Source organism: Myotis brandtii, unplaced genomic scaffold (assembly GCF_000412655.1).
Source record: "Myotis brandtii unplaced genomic scaffold, ASM41265v1 scaffold232, whole genome shotgun sequence".
NCBI lineage: Eukaryota > Metazoa > Chordata > Mammalia > Chiroptera > Vespertilionidae > Myotis > Myotis brandtii.
Window position 1 is genome coordinate 496,421 of NW_005358729.1, and position 16,402 is coordinate 512,822.

General features: G+C 38.3%; 1 protein-coding gene across 1 annotated transcript in view; it reads right to left on the minus strand.

Moving 5' to 3' along the window:
• Positions 1-14,960, minus strand: part of LRRC69 (leucine rich repeat containing 69) — a 31,376-nt gene extending 16,416 nt beyond the window's left edge. Inside the window, exons 1-5 of the mRNA XM_005866527.2 lie at positions 12,414-14,960; positions 11,944-11,987; positions 10,284-10,470; positions 2,999-3,125; positions 37-109 (exon numbers count right to left, since the gene is read on the minus strand). Of these exons, the coding sequence (XP_005866589.2) occupies positions 37-109; positions 2,999-3,125; positions 10,284-10,470; positions 11,944-11,972 (416 nt within the window). The 5' untranslated portion in view covers positions 11,973-11,987; positions 12,414-14,960. The remainder of the gene's footprint in view (positions 1-36; positions 110-2,998; positions 3,126-10,283; positions 10,471-11,943; positions 11,988-12,413) is intronic.
• Between the last annotated feature and the right edge of the window lie 1,442 nt (positions 14,961-16,402).

Consider the following 16,402-nt stretch of genomic DNA (forward strand, 5'->3'; position numbering starts at 1 on the left):
GGGGAGTTAACTAAATGTTGCTATCAACAAAATTACCTGCTGACTTCTTTAGGAATAAATGTGAGCTGATTGTTGTTCAGATTAAGTAGGATCAAATTTTTCAAGCCATCTGTTAGAAAATAATTTTAGACACTTCAGTTATATATATATGTTAGCTATAATTCTTAGCCATTTTTCTGTATAACTTGATTTTCCTTCTGATTTCTTGTCTTGCCCATGGCTCTTGGGTTGCTAATAACAGATAACTTCTTAAACTCGCTTCAAAAACAAAAAAGGTGAATTTATCACAAAGTTTCACTATGCTAAATCATGGTGCCCGAGGACAGAAGTTATAGCCTAGTTAACTGAACTCAAACCAGAAAGGCACTACAAAAGGCACTGGAACACATAAATATTTGTGGAGGGAATGAATGAAGTCCAAGGATTCTTCTTTACGGATGACATTCATCTACCCAACAAAACACCCCGTGGGAAATAAGTCAAACACTCCATGCCCCCTGCATCTGTGAATCCCACACTCAGCTCTGACAGGCCCAGCAAATGTGCCCACCCAAGCAAACCAACACGGGCACACATAACACCATCTCTCGGCACTGTGCACACCTGTTCCTTTGCGGGGCTCATCTCTCCTGCCCATGGTTCTGTGACCTGTGCCCCAATTACAAAATTGTGAAATCGTAACATGTTACAGCTGCGAAGATTTTGGAATTCACATACTCAGATTTACACAGTGCCTCTGTGAGATTTTCCATGATGAGTTTCTTGAGAGCTGAGCAGGTTGGACTCCCATTCAGCCAGCTCCTAGCAATTGCTGCCATGTGGCAATGTAATTCCAGTCTTGCCTAATCTTTCTTTTTCAAAACAGACAGAAAGGTCCAAAAATCCAGCCTTTATGTGAATTCTCTTGATCTGCAAATCTTGGCACTAAATTCAAACTTATATGTAATACTTTCAACAATAAAGCTAAATTTAAACAAACAAATGCATTGGAGTAGAGACAGAGAGAGAGAGAGAGAGAGAGAAGAAAAACACAGACAAAACAGAACCAACCTATTTGTGACCCAGATTCAGCTCATGAGCCACCCATTTACAACCACTATCTTATGATTACTTAAGCCAATTAAATTGTTTTAGATTTTATCACAATCCCCAGCAAAGAGTGTATGATTGACACAGCTTAGGACACACATGTAACCCTGGTCCAGTCTGCTCTGGTCAGGGGACAGGGTCATGTAATACATGCTGAACAATGCAGTTGGATAATCATGATCTGATATAGACCATAATTTATGTCAATCACATAGGATTTTCAAAGTTCAACAGCCCCAAAATTAAGACATACAGGATCTAAAGACATTTAGGGGCAGTGTACACAGATTACATATATTTTACAAACCTCATTTAAAGGCAACATGAGAAGCAAAATTTCCTTACAGAAATCTAAATTAGCATTAAATTGTTTAATATTATATATATCAGATTTTACTTAAATTTATTCCCTCAGTATAGCTAATAAAATGTTGTCTACTTGTTTCCATTCCCTGAATTTTTTATTATGTAAACTGTTTTCTTCCTAAGTAAACTGTTAATAGAATGCTGAATATGTGGTATTGTATATATAAAGTGCATAAACATTGATAAGTATTTGTCACAGTTTTTTTTTAATCTTCACCTGAGGATATGTTTTTATTGATTTTAGAGAGAGAGAAAGGAAGAGAGAGAGATGGAGAGAGAGAAAGAGAAACATCGATGTGAGAGAGACACATAGATTAGATCAGTTGCCTCCCTTACGTGCCGTAACAGAGGCTGGGGATTGAACCTGCAACCCAGGTACATGCCTTTGACTGGGAATTGAACCTGACACCCATTGATGCATGCCGGGGTTCTTGTTCCAGCATCTAGAAGGGTTCAGCAATCTGGAGAAGGCTGTGCGTAGATTAAATAGGAGTCCAGAGATAAAAAATAATTTTGAAAGGCATTTGGGGGTCAGAGGAGCCTAGTTTAAAGGGAACTAAGATCTCAGATCTCCTCGTCTCAGGACCCCATGCTTTTTATTAACACAATTTGTCCTGAGGCGAGGCAGAGATATACACTTCAAAGGGTCAAGGTTTCCTATACAGAGACATTGTCAGATTGGAAGAATTAGCCTACGGCTGTTCAGGTGTTTGGCCAGTAGGAGGCAATAACATGTAGATTAGCCCTAACTGGTTTGGCTCAATGGATAGAGCGTCAGCCTGCGGACTGAAAGGTCCCAGGTTCGATTCCGGTCAAGGGCATGTACCTTGGTTGCGGGCACATACCCAGTAGGGAGTGTGCAGGAGGCAGCTGATCGATGTTTCTATCCCTCTCCCTTCCTCCCTGTAAAAAATCAATAAAATATATTTTTAATAAAAAAAAAATAACATGTAGATTAAGATGCCCTTTGCTGTCTGGCAGCAAGCAATCAATTTAATGAATCCTATTCAGGTTTGGGGAATGACATCAGCCATTCCCAGATTCAGCCCTGCTGAACATGCTGGAATTGGTTTCCGGCAGGTGCACAGGCCAACACTCTAACCCCTGAGCCACACCTGCCAGGGCTAAACCTATTATCTTGATCAAAGACTGTGACTTAGTATCTGAGACAAAATAAAAAATATAAAGGAAAAGGAGAGCTGTGGAAAGCTTTCCTTGATTTGATTTTCCACTAGTTCTCACTCTGGCACAAAGAAAGGGCCCATAGATTCAAGAGTATAAACAGACATGAAAATTCACTACACTAATGCTTGCTTATTTTCTTAGGTCTACATCTAAAGAAATATACTACAATAGCTGGAAAAAAAGTCCCCAGAATTTCATAATTTCAAGAGTAGCATGTAAATATCTCCCCCCAAAAGCAAAACATGTAAAGTTCCTTTTTCATCTAAATTGTTAAGTATAAGGGGATTCAGTTCTAAATTGTTAAATATAAGGGGATTAATTTTGAGACTATAATACTGCTTTTCTTTGACTAACTTACCACATGCTCCAGAAGCAAATCTATTAATTCTATTCCCAAATAAATGGAGATTCTTCAGGGATGTGAGGTATTTCACCTCTTCTGGAACTTCTTCTAAAAGGTTGTTTCCCAGATTTAGTACTGTCAACTGCAAACATATAGAGATTTAATGGACTCAGACATTATCTACCTTCAGATGAGAAAAAAGAAATAATTAAGTCCCTTTGCTGAGATGGACATAACCTACGAAAACTTCAGCATGATCACAAACAATCCTTTTACACATATCTAAAATAATTTTTATAAATAAAGTTCATTTTAGTTCGTGTTCAAACACTTTATGCTAATTAAAGCACACTTTAATTTTCAATTAAAGCACTTTAATAAAGTTGTATCGCAAACCATTCCAAGGGTATTTAAAAATGCAGTTAATGGTTCATTTATAACTCACTTGAATAGCTCGAGAATACCCTAGCATTGTGACCTATAGACTCAAAACCATTAAAAGAAATCAACAAAGGAGCTAATTTCCTGAAGTCAGAAATATTGCCAAAGATCTGAGGTTCTCCTGTCATACAACTCCCAAGTGAAGCATTAAATTCAGGTGGAGCAAGAGGTGAGCACAAGGATAACAGGCATGACTGCAGTGGGCCAGGCGGGCGATGAGGATGGCGTGGGCGACATCTTTGCCTAGATCCTTTTCCTGCTCTGCTCTACTCTGCTTCCTTCACCCCCTTATGGGTTTCTCCTGATAGTGCAGCCTCAATTAATTACAAAAATCTATGACTCAGGCTCTCAGAGATATATAGTGTCACAGAAGCCAAGAGAAAAGAAAAGGCAGCTATTTTAAGAAGGTAACTGTAGATCAAATCCTAGAGAAAAGTTAAGTAAAATAAAAATGAAGAAATAACCACTGGAATTAGCAATGTGAACAGCAATAGTGACCTTGACAACAGGAGTGAAGTGTTGGAAAGGAAACTCTGTTTGAGGTGTGCTGTCAAGAAAATGTGAGAAAGCAAAGACAATTATTTGAAGAACTTTTGCTATAAAAGGACACTGGAAAATTAGGAGGCAGCTGGAGGGTTTGTTTTTCCCTAAAATAACATACATTTCACTTTATTATATGCTGATGGACATAAACCTGTAGAGAATGAGTAACTACTAATACAAGGAGAGGGATAATTGCAGAAATCAAAATCCTTTAGATTTTAAGAGGATAGGATCCAAGTTGCAAGTAGGACCTTTTCATCCAGGGAGTAAGAAGGAAGGTAGAGAAAAGGTATGTGCAGATCAGAACACTGGATCGATTTGGTGATGGAAAGATGAGGGAGCTCCTGACTGATAGTGTCCATTTTTCAATGAAATGTGAACCAAAGTCTGCTGAGAGGAGGCGATGTAAGAAATTTGATGAAATGTAATTTTGAAGATCAATCTTGGGAAATATACTAGGATAGCTGACAGTCAACAGTTAGCTCTCAAGATGATATAAAGTAGATAGATAACCCAAGAAAAGGCACTTATCTGGGTGACACATCCTATATAAGAAAAGGCTAATATGCAAATCAACTGAATGACAAAACAACCAGTTGCTATGATGCACACTGACCACCAGGGGGAAGACGCTCAATGCAGCATCTGCCCCATGGTGGTCAGTGCGCTCCCATAGAGGGAGCACTGCTCAGCCAGAAGCCGGGCTCATGGCTGGCGAGTGCAGTGGCGATGGTGGGAGCCTCTCCCGCCTGCTCAATAGCGCTAAGGATGTCCGACTGCTGGCTTAGGCCTGCTCCCCACAGGAAGCGGGCCTAAGCTGACAGTCGGACATCCCCCGAGGGCTCCCAGACTGCGAGAGGGTGCAGGCCAGGCTGAGGGACCCCTCCTCCCCTCCTGCCCAGAGTGCACGAATTTTGTGCACGAGGCCTCTAGTTAACTATACGGCTTTGGCTAGAAAAGGCTACCATGTGAAATTCTGAGCACCACCACCAAGAATATGATATTAGATGATGAACAGGGTTCAACTGATAACCTCAACATTTAAAGGATTTCAAAGTTAAAACTAAGATGAAGTCCATGGAACTGGGATGATTCTTGATGGAATAAGATCACTAAAAAAAAAAGATTCATTGATGACCTTCAAAGTCATAAAGGTATCTGAAAGACCAGGTGGTTATCCTCTGTCACCGTGGCAAATATGTCAGATCTCCAGCATTGATTACATAAACTATACAGAAAGGTCCAGAGACACCTTAGCAAAAAAATGAGTTGCTTTTGAGAAATACCTCAAGACCCAATCTAAATGTTCCATTACTTTAATCGTATTTGTTATATGTGTACTATGTACCTTGTACTATTCTCTATACTACAGTAAAAAAGACACATAAGATTCCCTCTCTCATAGTGCTTATACATTGGGAAATAAGACAGACAACAAGTAAGTAGACAAATAATTTCTATTACTGCTAAGTGCTACATAAAAGGGAAAGAAAATAGGATAATGGCATGGAAAGTAACTCAGGCTGTCATTAGGGAAGACCTCTCTGAGGAGGTGATGTTTGCAGGAAGGCAGTAGGATGCCTTGGCAAGGCTACTCGAAATGATGTTTTACTCACAAGGCTTTCAGAAATAGCAAGCATCCAGAACGAGCACGATAGTATTGCATTAGTAACACTCTCTATGGTTATGGGCAGTCCCCAAGGGAAGACTTTAGTCATATAAGAGACAACTACTGGGGTAAATTTAAAACTTACATTACTTCAATAATTGTATATAGAATGAAGTTCTGCTGGTGTTTTCAGAGTATAACTCTTCTATTCCTTGATTGTGGCATATTGCTATAGATTGAAATACACCATTGCTACTAAATAGTTTCTCATGGACCCATAATGCAGAGAACAATGAACTTTTAAAAGTCATCTAGTGTATCATATAAAATGCAAATGGGCAATTATATATCTTCCTCATGACACAATAATGGGTAGCTTTTTTATTTTGCTAGAAATTTTTATTTATTTTTCTATATTTAGGCTCTCTGAAACTTCTACCCAATTTTCCCCACAGCAATAATAAAAATATAGCAGTCTTTCAAAATGTTAAAGACTGCTATTATATTTCCCCTAAATGTGTTCCATTCTTCCTTAACCAATTTCCTCAGGACATAATTTGCATACCCCTCACCATCCTGGTCACTCTCTAATTTTTGTAAGAAAACATGGTGCCTTGGCTGAGACAAGGGAATGTGGTCTCAGTATAGATGCTGGTGAGACCACAGAATCTCCCTCAGGCAGATGACTATACTTATATTAATGCCGCCTAACCTGGCATCCACTCTTTGATCAGCAGGACACATTGTTGGTACATAATTAATTTTGTCTGTGACAACAAAAACTGCTAAGTTAACAGTCAAGGAGATCACTCACATCCAAGACTTACACAGTTGAGTTATTTTCTTAACTTAAATGCAGTTATCCCTGCAAAAATTGCATCGTGATGGTTTGGGCTCAAAAGACATCTCAAGTGAATGTGATGATGTCACTTTAAATTCAAAGTCTAAAACTGGACACCCCAGCTCTGTTTTTCCCATCTGCACTTTGGCTAACGCACCCATCATTCTTGTAATCCTATGGTAGCCCCACTTTGAAATCACCTAAGACTTCTTTTTCTCCACCTACATTCAATCAGTCAACAAATTCTATTCTCAAAATTCCTTTTAGATGCAACTTTTCAGCTATATCTCATTGCAATCACTCTCATAGTAGTAGTCATCACTGCCTAATTATAGTATTACATAGCTGAAGAATGCAATAAAATGGGATGTGCTATCATTTAAATTCCCTTTGTTCAATCCTGTTGGATTGCATATAAACAGCTGCCCAAATAATCAGCTGATGAGGATTTTCTTTACCCAATATTTCCTTAAATATTTTCAACCTCTCTGTAGCCTTTTTGACATCTTTGTATACTTGCCCTAAGTAGTGTCTATCCCAACTCTGGCTCACTTGGCCAGAGCATCAACCTGTACACTAAAAAATGGTGGGTTTGATTCCCCATCAGGGCATATACCCAGTTGAGGATCCAATCCCTGGTTAGGGCACATGCAAGAGGCAACCAATTGAAATTTCTCTCTCACATTAATGTTTCTCTCTCTCTCTCTAATCAATAAAAAAAGAATGATCATAAATAACCACATACATACACATAATACATTCATACACTAATCATAATAGCAACAATAATTTACTGAAAAGTTTCTATGTGCCAGGCATTGAGCTTTATATATATTAACATTTAATTAAATCCCCAAATATGAAGACAGTTGTTTTTTTTTCACACCTGTATCCTCAGAATCAGCATAGACACAAAAAGATTAATTTGTTAAAAGAATGGCTATGTAAACAAATAAAAGGTGGGGATAATTCATGTAGTGTTCAAACCTGCCATCTTTAGGCAACACAGTTTTGTTTTTAGGTACTATAAATTGAACACCACACCCTTGTAAATCGCACACTAAGTGTATAGAATAAAATAATAGAGCTGAACGTAACCTCATGTTATAGATGTAGGCCCTGATTGAGTGACCTTGACAAGTGGCTTAATCTATTCCTGAACCATAAGTTTTATTAACAATATGAGGGTAATAACTTCCTTAAAAATGAACAGAGTTCTTAGCATTGTGCCAGCTCTCACTAAATGGTTGATGTTGTTATTCTATTGGATACCACTTTGTGAGTGCACAAAAATAAAAGTATCATTTTTGTTTTAGGAACTTAAAAATATCAAGACAATATGAATGGTGCATTCTATGCAAAATATGGCCAAGATCAGTATATTGGGGCCAACTGGACTTCCTCCAATGACAAAAGAAATATTAGTCCAAAAGGCAAGCATAGTATATATATAAAAAGTGGTAGCAAAATATCATTATTAACAAAGAGTATGGCCTGTAGCAACACAGGCAAGAGTTCAAACTAACATTTCAAGAATCCATTTAGGGATTTTATAGGAAACTAGAGGCCCGATGCACGAAATTCGTGCTCTCGGGGGGAGGGGGGTCCCTCAGCCTGGCCTGCACCCTCTTGCAGTCTGGGAGCCCTCAGGGGATGTCTGACTGACGGCTTAGGCCAGATCCCCACCCCCGGCCCCCGCGTGAAGCAGGCCTAAGCTGGCAATCAGACATCCTTAGCATTGCTGCAGAGGCAGGAGAGGCTCAGGGCTTCTGGCTGAGCGGTGCTCCCCGTGTGGGAGAGCACTGACCACCAGGGGACAGCTCCTGCGTTGAGCGTCTGCCCCCTGTTGGTTAGTGCACGTCATACTGACCGGTCGTTCTGCTGTTCAGTCGATTTGCATATGAACCTTTTATTATATAGGACTGTTAGAATAAGAATTCTTATATCTTTGAACTATGACATACAAATCACCAAGTTACAAAGACCACAAGGACACTGTGCAACAGAGGTCATTCATCAGTATTTCCGGCCAAATGCCACAACATGCCCTGCCCACTTTCTCTGCTTTATTTTTCTCTTTAGCACTAATCACTTTCTCATATCCTATTTGTTTTGTTTGTTTCTTATATCTCATCTGATTAGAACTTAAGGACTTAAGCTCCATGAAGGCAGGGATTTTCATGTTCTGTTTGCTGATGAGTTACTAGTTCCTAGTGCCTGAGACACAAATGGTGCTCAATCTTATGTTTGGATTCATTAAATGAAGGCAGAATTGAGGCCCAAAGAGATTAAGTGTCTTATATTTACCTGTAAGTGGCTAACCCAGTTAAGGTGCCCAAGACCCCAAATTCACATTCAGGGCTCTTTGCAGCTTTCTAAACTTTCTTTCTTTTAAAACACAATGTACTACTTTATTTTATTTTTTATTTTTTGGTTAATCCTCATCCGAGGTTATTTTGTCCACTGATTTTTAGAGAGAGTGGAAGGGAAGGGGAGAGACAGAGAGAGAGAGAGAAACATCAACGTGAGAGACACATTGATTGGTTGCCTAACATAGGAGGATTGAGCCTGCAACTGAAGTATGTGCCCTCAACCAGAATCGAACCTGGGATCCTTCTGTTCACGGTCCGACACTCTATCCACTGAGCCAAACCAGCTAGGGTATAACTTTCTATCTTCTTAACCCCTCGTCTGCTCTTTTATTAGCAAATGTGAAAATGACTGAGCAGTATTTCTCAACTGTGTAAATACTAGTAATCTATATTCATCTTTTGAGTGTTTCCAGCAGTTTTTATTCAAGACTAGATGCCCGATGCATGAAACCTGTGCAAGAGTAGGCCCTCATGGCCCCAGCTGCCTTGCAGCCCTGTCCCCCCGCCCACTGGTCTTCTGGAAGGTCATTCTGGAAGGTCATTCTGTCATCCAGTCTAATTAGCATACTAGCTCTTTATTATATAGGATGGTTCTAAAACTCCCATTATACAGGAATATTTTTTTTAAATTCCACAACCTTAGAGATGCTATATAAGAAAAATTATGAGTTCATGAACAGCTGAACAATGTCATTGCCTTAAGTAGAGAGCTGGCTCAGCTCAGCCCTTAAATAAGAAATCATATTTTACTTTTAAAAATGAATATAACTGATTTGAAACTACTTCAAAAGAAATGAATGTCCCTCCTTCCCATTCCCTGACAACACTCCATTTCAAAGTTCAGCCTGCTGTAGTCGGTCGGTGTGGCTCAATGGTTGAACATCAAACCATGAACCCAGAGGTCCCCGGTTCAATTCCTGGTCAGGGCATATGCCTAGGTTTCAGGCTTGATTCCCAGTGGGGGGTGTGCAGGAGGCAGCCAATGAATGATTCTCTCATCACTGATATTTCTCTCTCTCCTTCTCTCTTCCTCTCTAAAATCAATACAAATACTTTATAAAAAATTTCAGCCTGCTGTAGGAAACTAAAAAGGAACCTCCTTCCTATACCCCAAATGTCTCTTCATTCTGTAGGCAAAAGCCTTGAGAGTCCCCAGGATGCACAGCATTTCAGGGATCCTCAAGTGCACTTCCAGATGGAGCCCCCAAGGTAGACAATTAGATCTAGACTCCCAAGCCTTTCCAAAAGACAGCCTCCAGAAAGATGAGTATGGCAGAGACCTAATCCTGAGTCCAGATGTGCTCCAAAGAGAACATGAACAAAATGAAACTACTTCTTCCCCTACCACATAGAATTCCTAAGGGAGAACACCTCCAGGCACCTCTCTAACAAGGATCCACAGGAAGTGTTCAAGAAACCAAATCTCTACATATCAAAGCCTATTGTTCTCTCACCTCTTTGATCCTTAATCCAAAAAGATGAACTCTTTCTCACCTGGGTCAAGGTGCTTAACTCTGAGCACACCCTGGAGACTAGGTTTTTCTGAAGGTTTAGAACCTTCAGGCCAGGCAGGTTTCCTATTGTAGAGGGTATCTTTGTCATCTTCTTCCCATTCAAGGTAATGATCTTAGTGTTTTTACCACCCTTTACTGCTCTAAGGAACAACCTTTCTTCCATGAAGTTGGAGGAGAGATAGGAAAAGGGATAAGGTACACATTAGGGGTTAAGTTCCTTATTTGGTACCTTTACAATCTCTAATTGCAGAATGGTTGTGTCATGGAAACAAAAAACATTCTGAGATCTACCATGCAGAAGGTGGGAGGCATCAGGCAGTTTCCTGAGTAAGAGGTAGGGAGGGGAAATAGCTGATTCCAGGCTTGGGGTAGAAAATGTACAAGATGAGCCGAGGATATCTTATGCCAGAGACATGGAAGTAATTGAAGACTAAGCAGATCCAAGAACATTAGTGCCAACTTATAAGGAACATCACCGGTCTAAAATCAGAAAATTTGAGGATCAGAAAAAATAATCGACAGTGGCCTGGTCCATGAACATGTAAGGATTCATCACGGTAGTTTTAAAAGAAAAGAAACTCACTGATTACAGTGGGGCTCCCTAGGGAACCAATTCGTAAGTCTGAAAATTGATCAAGGAAAAAATGCAGCATTTACCAGGTATCTTGATCTGAAGGCCTATGAACTAAAAAGACGAGTTATCTGTTCCCATATATCCAGAATTTAACAAAGGGTTTTCTAGTCAAGCCCTTGGCTTCACCTTTAGACTTTTATTTGGCAAGCTTATTTTGTGATTAAATTTGCTCTGACTTGTGGTAAACGTTTTCAAACATGAGCAGATATTTCATGTATTAGAAATCTGTAGAAATTCTCTCCTGTAATAAAGAAGAATATTGTGTTTTTCTTGGTTTTCTTTTTATATTTGGAAATGGAAGTTTTGATTTAAAGTGCTTTGGATCCTCAAAGACCCACCTTCTAGGGGCAGCTTCACCACTTAATAACCCTATGGCTTAGTAAGTTATTCATTCTCAACCTCTTTGAGTCTCATTCCCATTAGCTATAAAACAGGAACGACTATACCAACCCCTGCCTTCTGTGAGGAATGAATAAGCTTGCTTATGTAAAGCATTTAGCACACTGCTTAGCACAGTAAATGCTCATTACATAAGAGTAATTATGTTTTCTTTTGTACAACCTCACATAGACATTTAAATTCAGATTGCTGTTTTGTTAACAAATCTCAAGCATGCAAGCATAACTCTATTCTCAGGACTAATACAAGGTGCTAACATATGCCTTCTGTGCCAAAGCCTTGTCTCCCTACAGCCACCTGCATTCTCTATCTTGTTATCAATCACTACTTCATCTGCTTAGATACCTGAGTGCACTCTATATATGAAGGGGCTAGGTGAGATCTGTCAGAGACGTTCTACAAAGAATTCTCAGTTGGTCATGAGATTAGAAATATGTTAGGGGTTCACAGACTTTAAAACAGGAAACAATCTATGAAAAATACAGCTACCAACTCTTACTTTTGGCAAGTAAAAGCACTTAAATTTTCTTATTTTGCCAATGGTTTCAACTTACAGACCAATATTTGATTACTACTAGGTTGGATGAACCTCTGAGATTCTACTTACACATGCACAGATGCATATACATCACACATAGTTTTTTGAAGCTTCTGCAAAAAGTAAACAAGAAAAGAGAGTAATTAAATTAAAACTAGAAATGAACAGTGAAAAAATAGAACAGTGAGGTAAAGCCAGGTCCAATAAGATAACTAATCATCTACAAAGTCTAATGAAGGATAGAATGAAAGCAAAAGAGAAACAGAAAGGGGAGTGGTTGAAGAAAATGCCAAGCAATACTTTGGCTCGGGAAATGGGCATTCTTGCCCGAGGCATGGAATGGAAGTTAGCAGGCCAGGTATGAATGGTGGGGGATGAACAGAAAATGCGCATGCCCTGTCTAAAGCCTGCAGTGGTGAATGCTGACAAGACCAAGTCCTGGCCCCGTGGTGCTGACCGTTCTAATTTTTTAAAAAAAAACCAGAAATATGGCTTTTAAGTGAAATCTTCCAGTTCTTAAACACTACCAACTGACTGACCTTTTTTTCTTTAAATCACTTAATGGTCCAAGTAAAATACACCTCTGGGACACACTCAGTCCTCTCATTGGGAAGCTCTGGTGTAGAGTGAGGAAAAGATGATCAAGGGTAACAACCTGAAAGAAAGAGGAAGAGGCACAGCCCAGAACAAAGACTAAGACGAAGAAGGAGGAACCAGTAAGGTGTGTTATGAAAAGTCAGAGAATTCCAAGGAGCAGTCTACTGTGAAATGCAGCAGAAATAAGATAAGGACAGGTAAGTGGTCACTGGTACTAGTTTTAGAAGCAGATTCATTGGAGTAGTGGAGGCTAAAACACAGGTACTGGTTGAAGAAGATAAATAGTTCAAAACCACAGGGTTAAATGAATAGCAATGTGTGGAGCTATCCCCCCCTCACATCTGCTGCTGGCACTGAGTTGGTACAGACCAGAAATGCTGTTGGCCATCTTATAATATGCAGACAGCCTCCACAACAAGGAATTACCCAGCTCACAAAGCCAATAGTGTCACTGTGGAGAAACACTCTGAGGTAGGTGTGTAAAGCCTTTCTGATTTGATGGGGGGAGAAATGCGTTTTAAAAACAGTAAGTTAAGACAAGGTCGTTATTTTTGCTCATCAAACTCATGCATTCAGGCTCTCATTAATCCCCATGTTGATACTGTATTTGTTAAGATTACAAACATTAATAGGTGTTTCCTTTTGTCAAGACAAGAGTGATAGTAGAAGAAAAATCAGGAGGATAAGTCATCCCTGTTTAAAGAATTGATATATTCAGCAATCTTGTAGAAAGGCAGTGAGTTTCAATAAGACATACAGTCATACCAATTATAATGAAATAAGACAACTATAAACTTCATGGTAAGTATATTAACAACCTTTTTAATATATTTTTAGTATGTACACTTATTTTAAAGGACCTTTATATTTAACAGATTCATTAAAATCAAATTGTCCTAACTGACACATGAGGTATAAATTAACCGTCACACACTATCAGAAGTTAAGAAAAAAGAAAGCTCTCTTGACTTCCATTCCACAAGAGACCAGAAGTTTTAAGAATTCACCCAAAGGCAAGGTAAATTAAAAAGCAGCCCTTTTATGAAGAAGCACTATTATAAGTCAGTATCTCTCACTTCTCCTAATAGTCCATTAACCCAATGACAATTCCTTAGTCATATAATATACTTTCAACTGATCTTAAGACTGTCAACAAACATTTATTAAGCACTTAATATGTAGGCCAGGCAATGTGCTGAATATTATAATAGTGAGCAAGTTATTTCTAAGCATTTAAAGAGTAGGAGAAGATAACAGCAATAATAAGCAACAATAACAAACTAAATACAATAGCTAATTTCAAGTGAGTAGTCACTAGAAACATGCATTAAGTGGGGTACCTACCCACCTGGGTGGCAGGATTCTGGGTAGCTTGCCAAGGTAGGTGCTATTTAAGCTGAAGACAGGAGGACAGTAAGCTAGATGAAGCAGGCTGGGTGAAATATTCAACTTTGAATGGCAGCTCAAAGGCCTTCAAGTAGGAGGGAAAAACAATGGGGTAAAGGACAAGAACTTTGTTTGCTTCCTAAATCTTACCTTGAAAAAAAGTATTAGAAACCCCACGAGTTCTATTATTTCTACAAGATGCAAAGAGACTATTTTAAACAAGACAAAGTAGAAGAATCAACTGTTAAAACATACTTGACAGGAAGAAAAAAACACTCTCATTTGTTCAATAAGCAAAAACAGTATAAAATTGCTAATTAAATTCTCGGCTCCTTTACCTAGTTCATGACAACTTGTACCAAGACAATATATTAACAAATCTGTGCCAGCATTAATTTGCACAAACTTCCTTCTTACTGCTTCACATTCTTGCACACTAATTATTCGTTTGTCTTTTCAACACCCACCAGTCTGAGAATATTCTAAGTCACTTGCCCAAAGGCCTAAGTAAACCTTATTTTAAAACATCCAAAATTCCAACCTGATTTCCAAGAGCCATGCCTTAAATGGCTATTATTTCACTACTTCCCTCATTCTGTTTGGGGCATAATATAATTATTCCAAATCTTTTAAATGCAAGAATATGTTATTGTATTACTTTCAATTATATGTGAGGACAATATACTAGTATAGGCTGGATATAATTCTAAAACAAACTGAGTTTTCTCTATTTCTATAATATAAAGGTGTTAACAAATAACAATTTAAACAAATGTTTATTGAATTCATCTTTTATTCTTCTTTTGGCAAACAGATAATATGAACAAAACTATACTGCTCGCTCTAGTTATACACACTCTGTCTTGCTTTATACAAGTTGTAAACATATTTAAGTGGATAAAATTCTTGACTTAGCACATTCCAGAATTCTGACATACTTTTTGAGTTAAAGCAAAAGAAAGCTTATGAAACTTCCACTGTATTATCATTACACAGCAAACGAAATTAGTATATCTGCTTTTAAACTAACATCTACCATTTTTTAAATACTTCAATTTTAGGTTAGAGCTAAAATGATTTTTATCTAAAGCAGTGGTTCTCAACCTTCTGGCCCTTTAAATACAGTTCCTCATGTTGTGACCCAACCATAAAATTATTTTCGTTGCTACTTCATAACTGCAATGTTGCTACTGTTATGAATCGTAATGTAAATATCTGATGTGCAGGATGGTCTTAGGCGACCCCTGTGAAAGGGTCGTTCGACCGCCAAAGGGGTCTCGACCCACAGGTTGAGAACCGCTGAAAAGTTTTATGGAAAAAAAATAAACAGAGCCAACCATACAAATGCTGTTCATAACCATATCAACCACTTAAAGATGACATATTTCAGAGGGGCGGTGGTGGGTAAGAGATTAACCAATGAAGTTATATGCACATATGCATAGCCCATGGTCACAGACAACAGTGTGGGGAAGGCCTGGGGAGGGGGCATGAACAGGTTGGAGGGAGACAATGGGGGGGAAGGGAGGACATCTGTAATACATTCAATAATGAAGATAAATTTTTAAAAATTATACAAATTAAAAATAAACCTATAATCAAGAAAATGCCACTCATCTTGTTAGAAAAAAAAAGTTACCAATAAGGTATTTTCCAATGCTTTAAATGTAGATGAAATTCATAATAACTAGGTTTCATGATACCTTATTTTATTACTTAATGCTTATCTTTTAATTTTAAAGCAACAGGTTACTTCAAAATAAAGGCAATATGATTAGTATTTTATAATTTCATTATTTTATCAATTTCAGAGCCCCAAGAAAACTCAGATCTCAAAACAGGCAGCCTTCAGAATGTATTTTGCTTGGCAGCAGAATGGCTTTTAATCTCTTGAAATGGAATACCTTCACGTAGTACTTACTTGGTCTAGTTGACCAGCTTCCCACATCATCAATGAAACTGACACCCATTTTTAATATATAAACCTGATATTTAACTGCAAAAATTAGTTGCATTCATAAAGCAAAAATTCAAATATTATAAACTTCATGCTACATGTTACTAGCTTTTTCTAATTGGGGAAAGACAGATCTAATAAAAAAAAAGTGTAATTTTCATAATACTTTCTTATCAAATTACCAGACACATTTGTATATATGAGTACTATCTTCTTAGAAGGAATACTGTTATGTGTAACTTGAAATCTGAGCTAGATAAATCATTCACACCAAAAGGTATTATATACTGATTTTTACTACACAGTCTGGCTCCTAAAGAGTGGCTTTCAGCTTGATCCATACACGTGATACAAACATTCTCAAATACTTCAGGGTACAGAAAGGGGACATTAAAAGGCGAACAAAATAACAGTAAAAAAGGCTTTCTTTTAATCCTAGAGAATGAAGCAAAAAGAAAGGTTTTGTAAGAGAAATTGGGAAAGAGGAAGGATTTGAAGTATATTTGGCCTTGGACACTTTTGACAGTGCTGCTTCAACTTGTAGAAGTTCATGGGTAAGAGAGGTCACAAATCGTTTCTCAGTGGAAA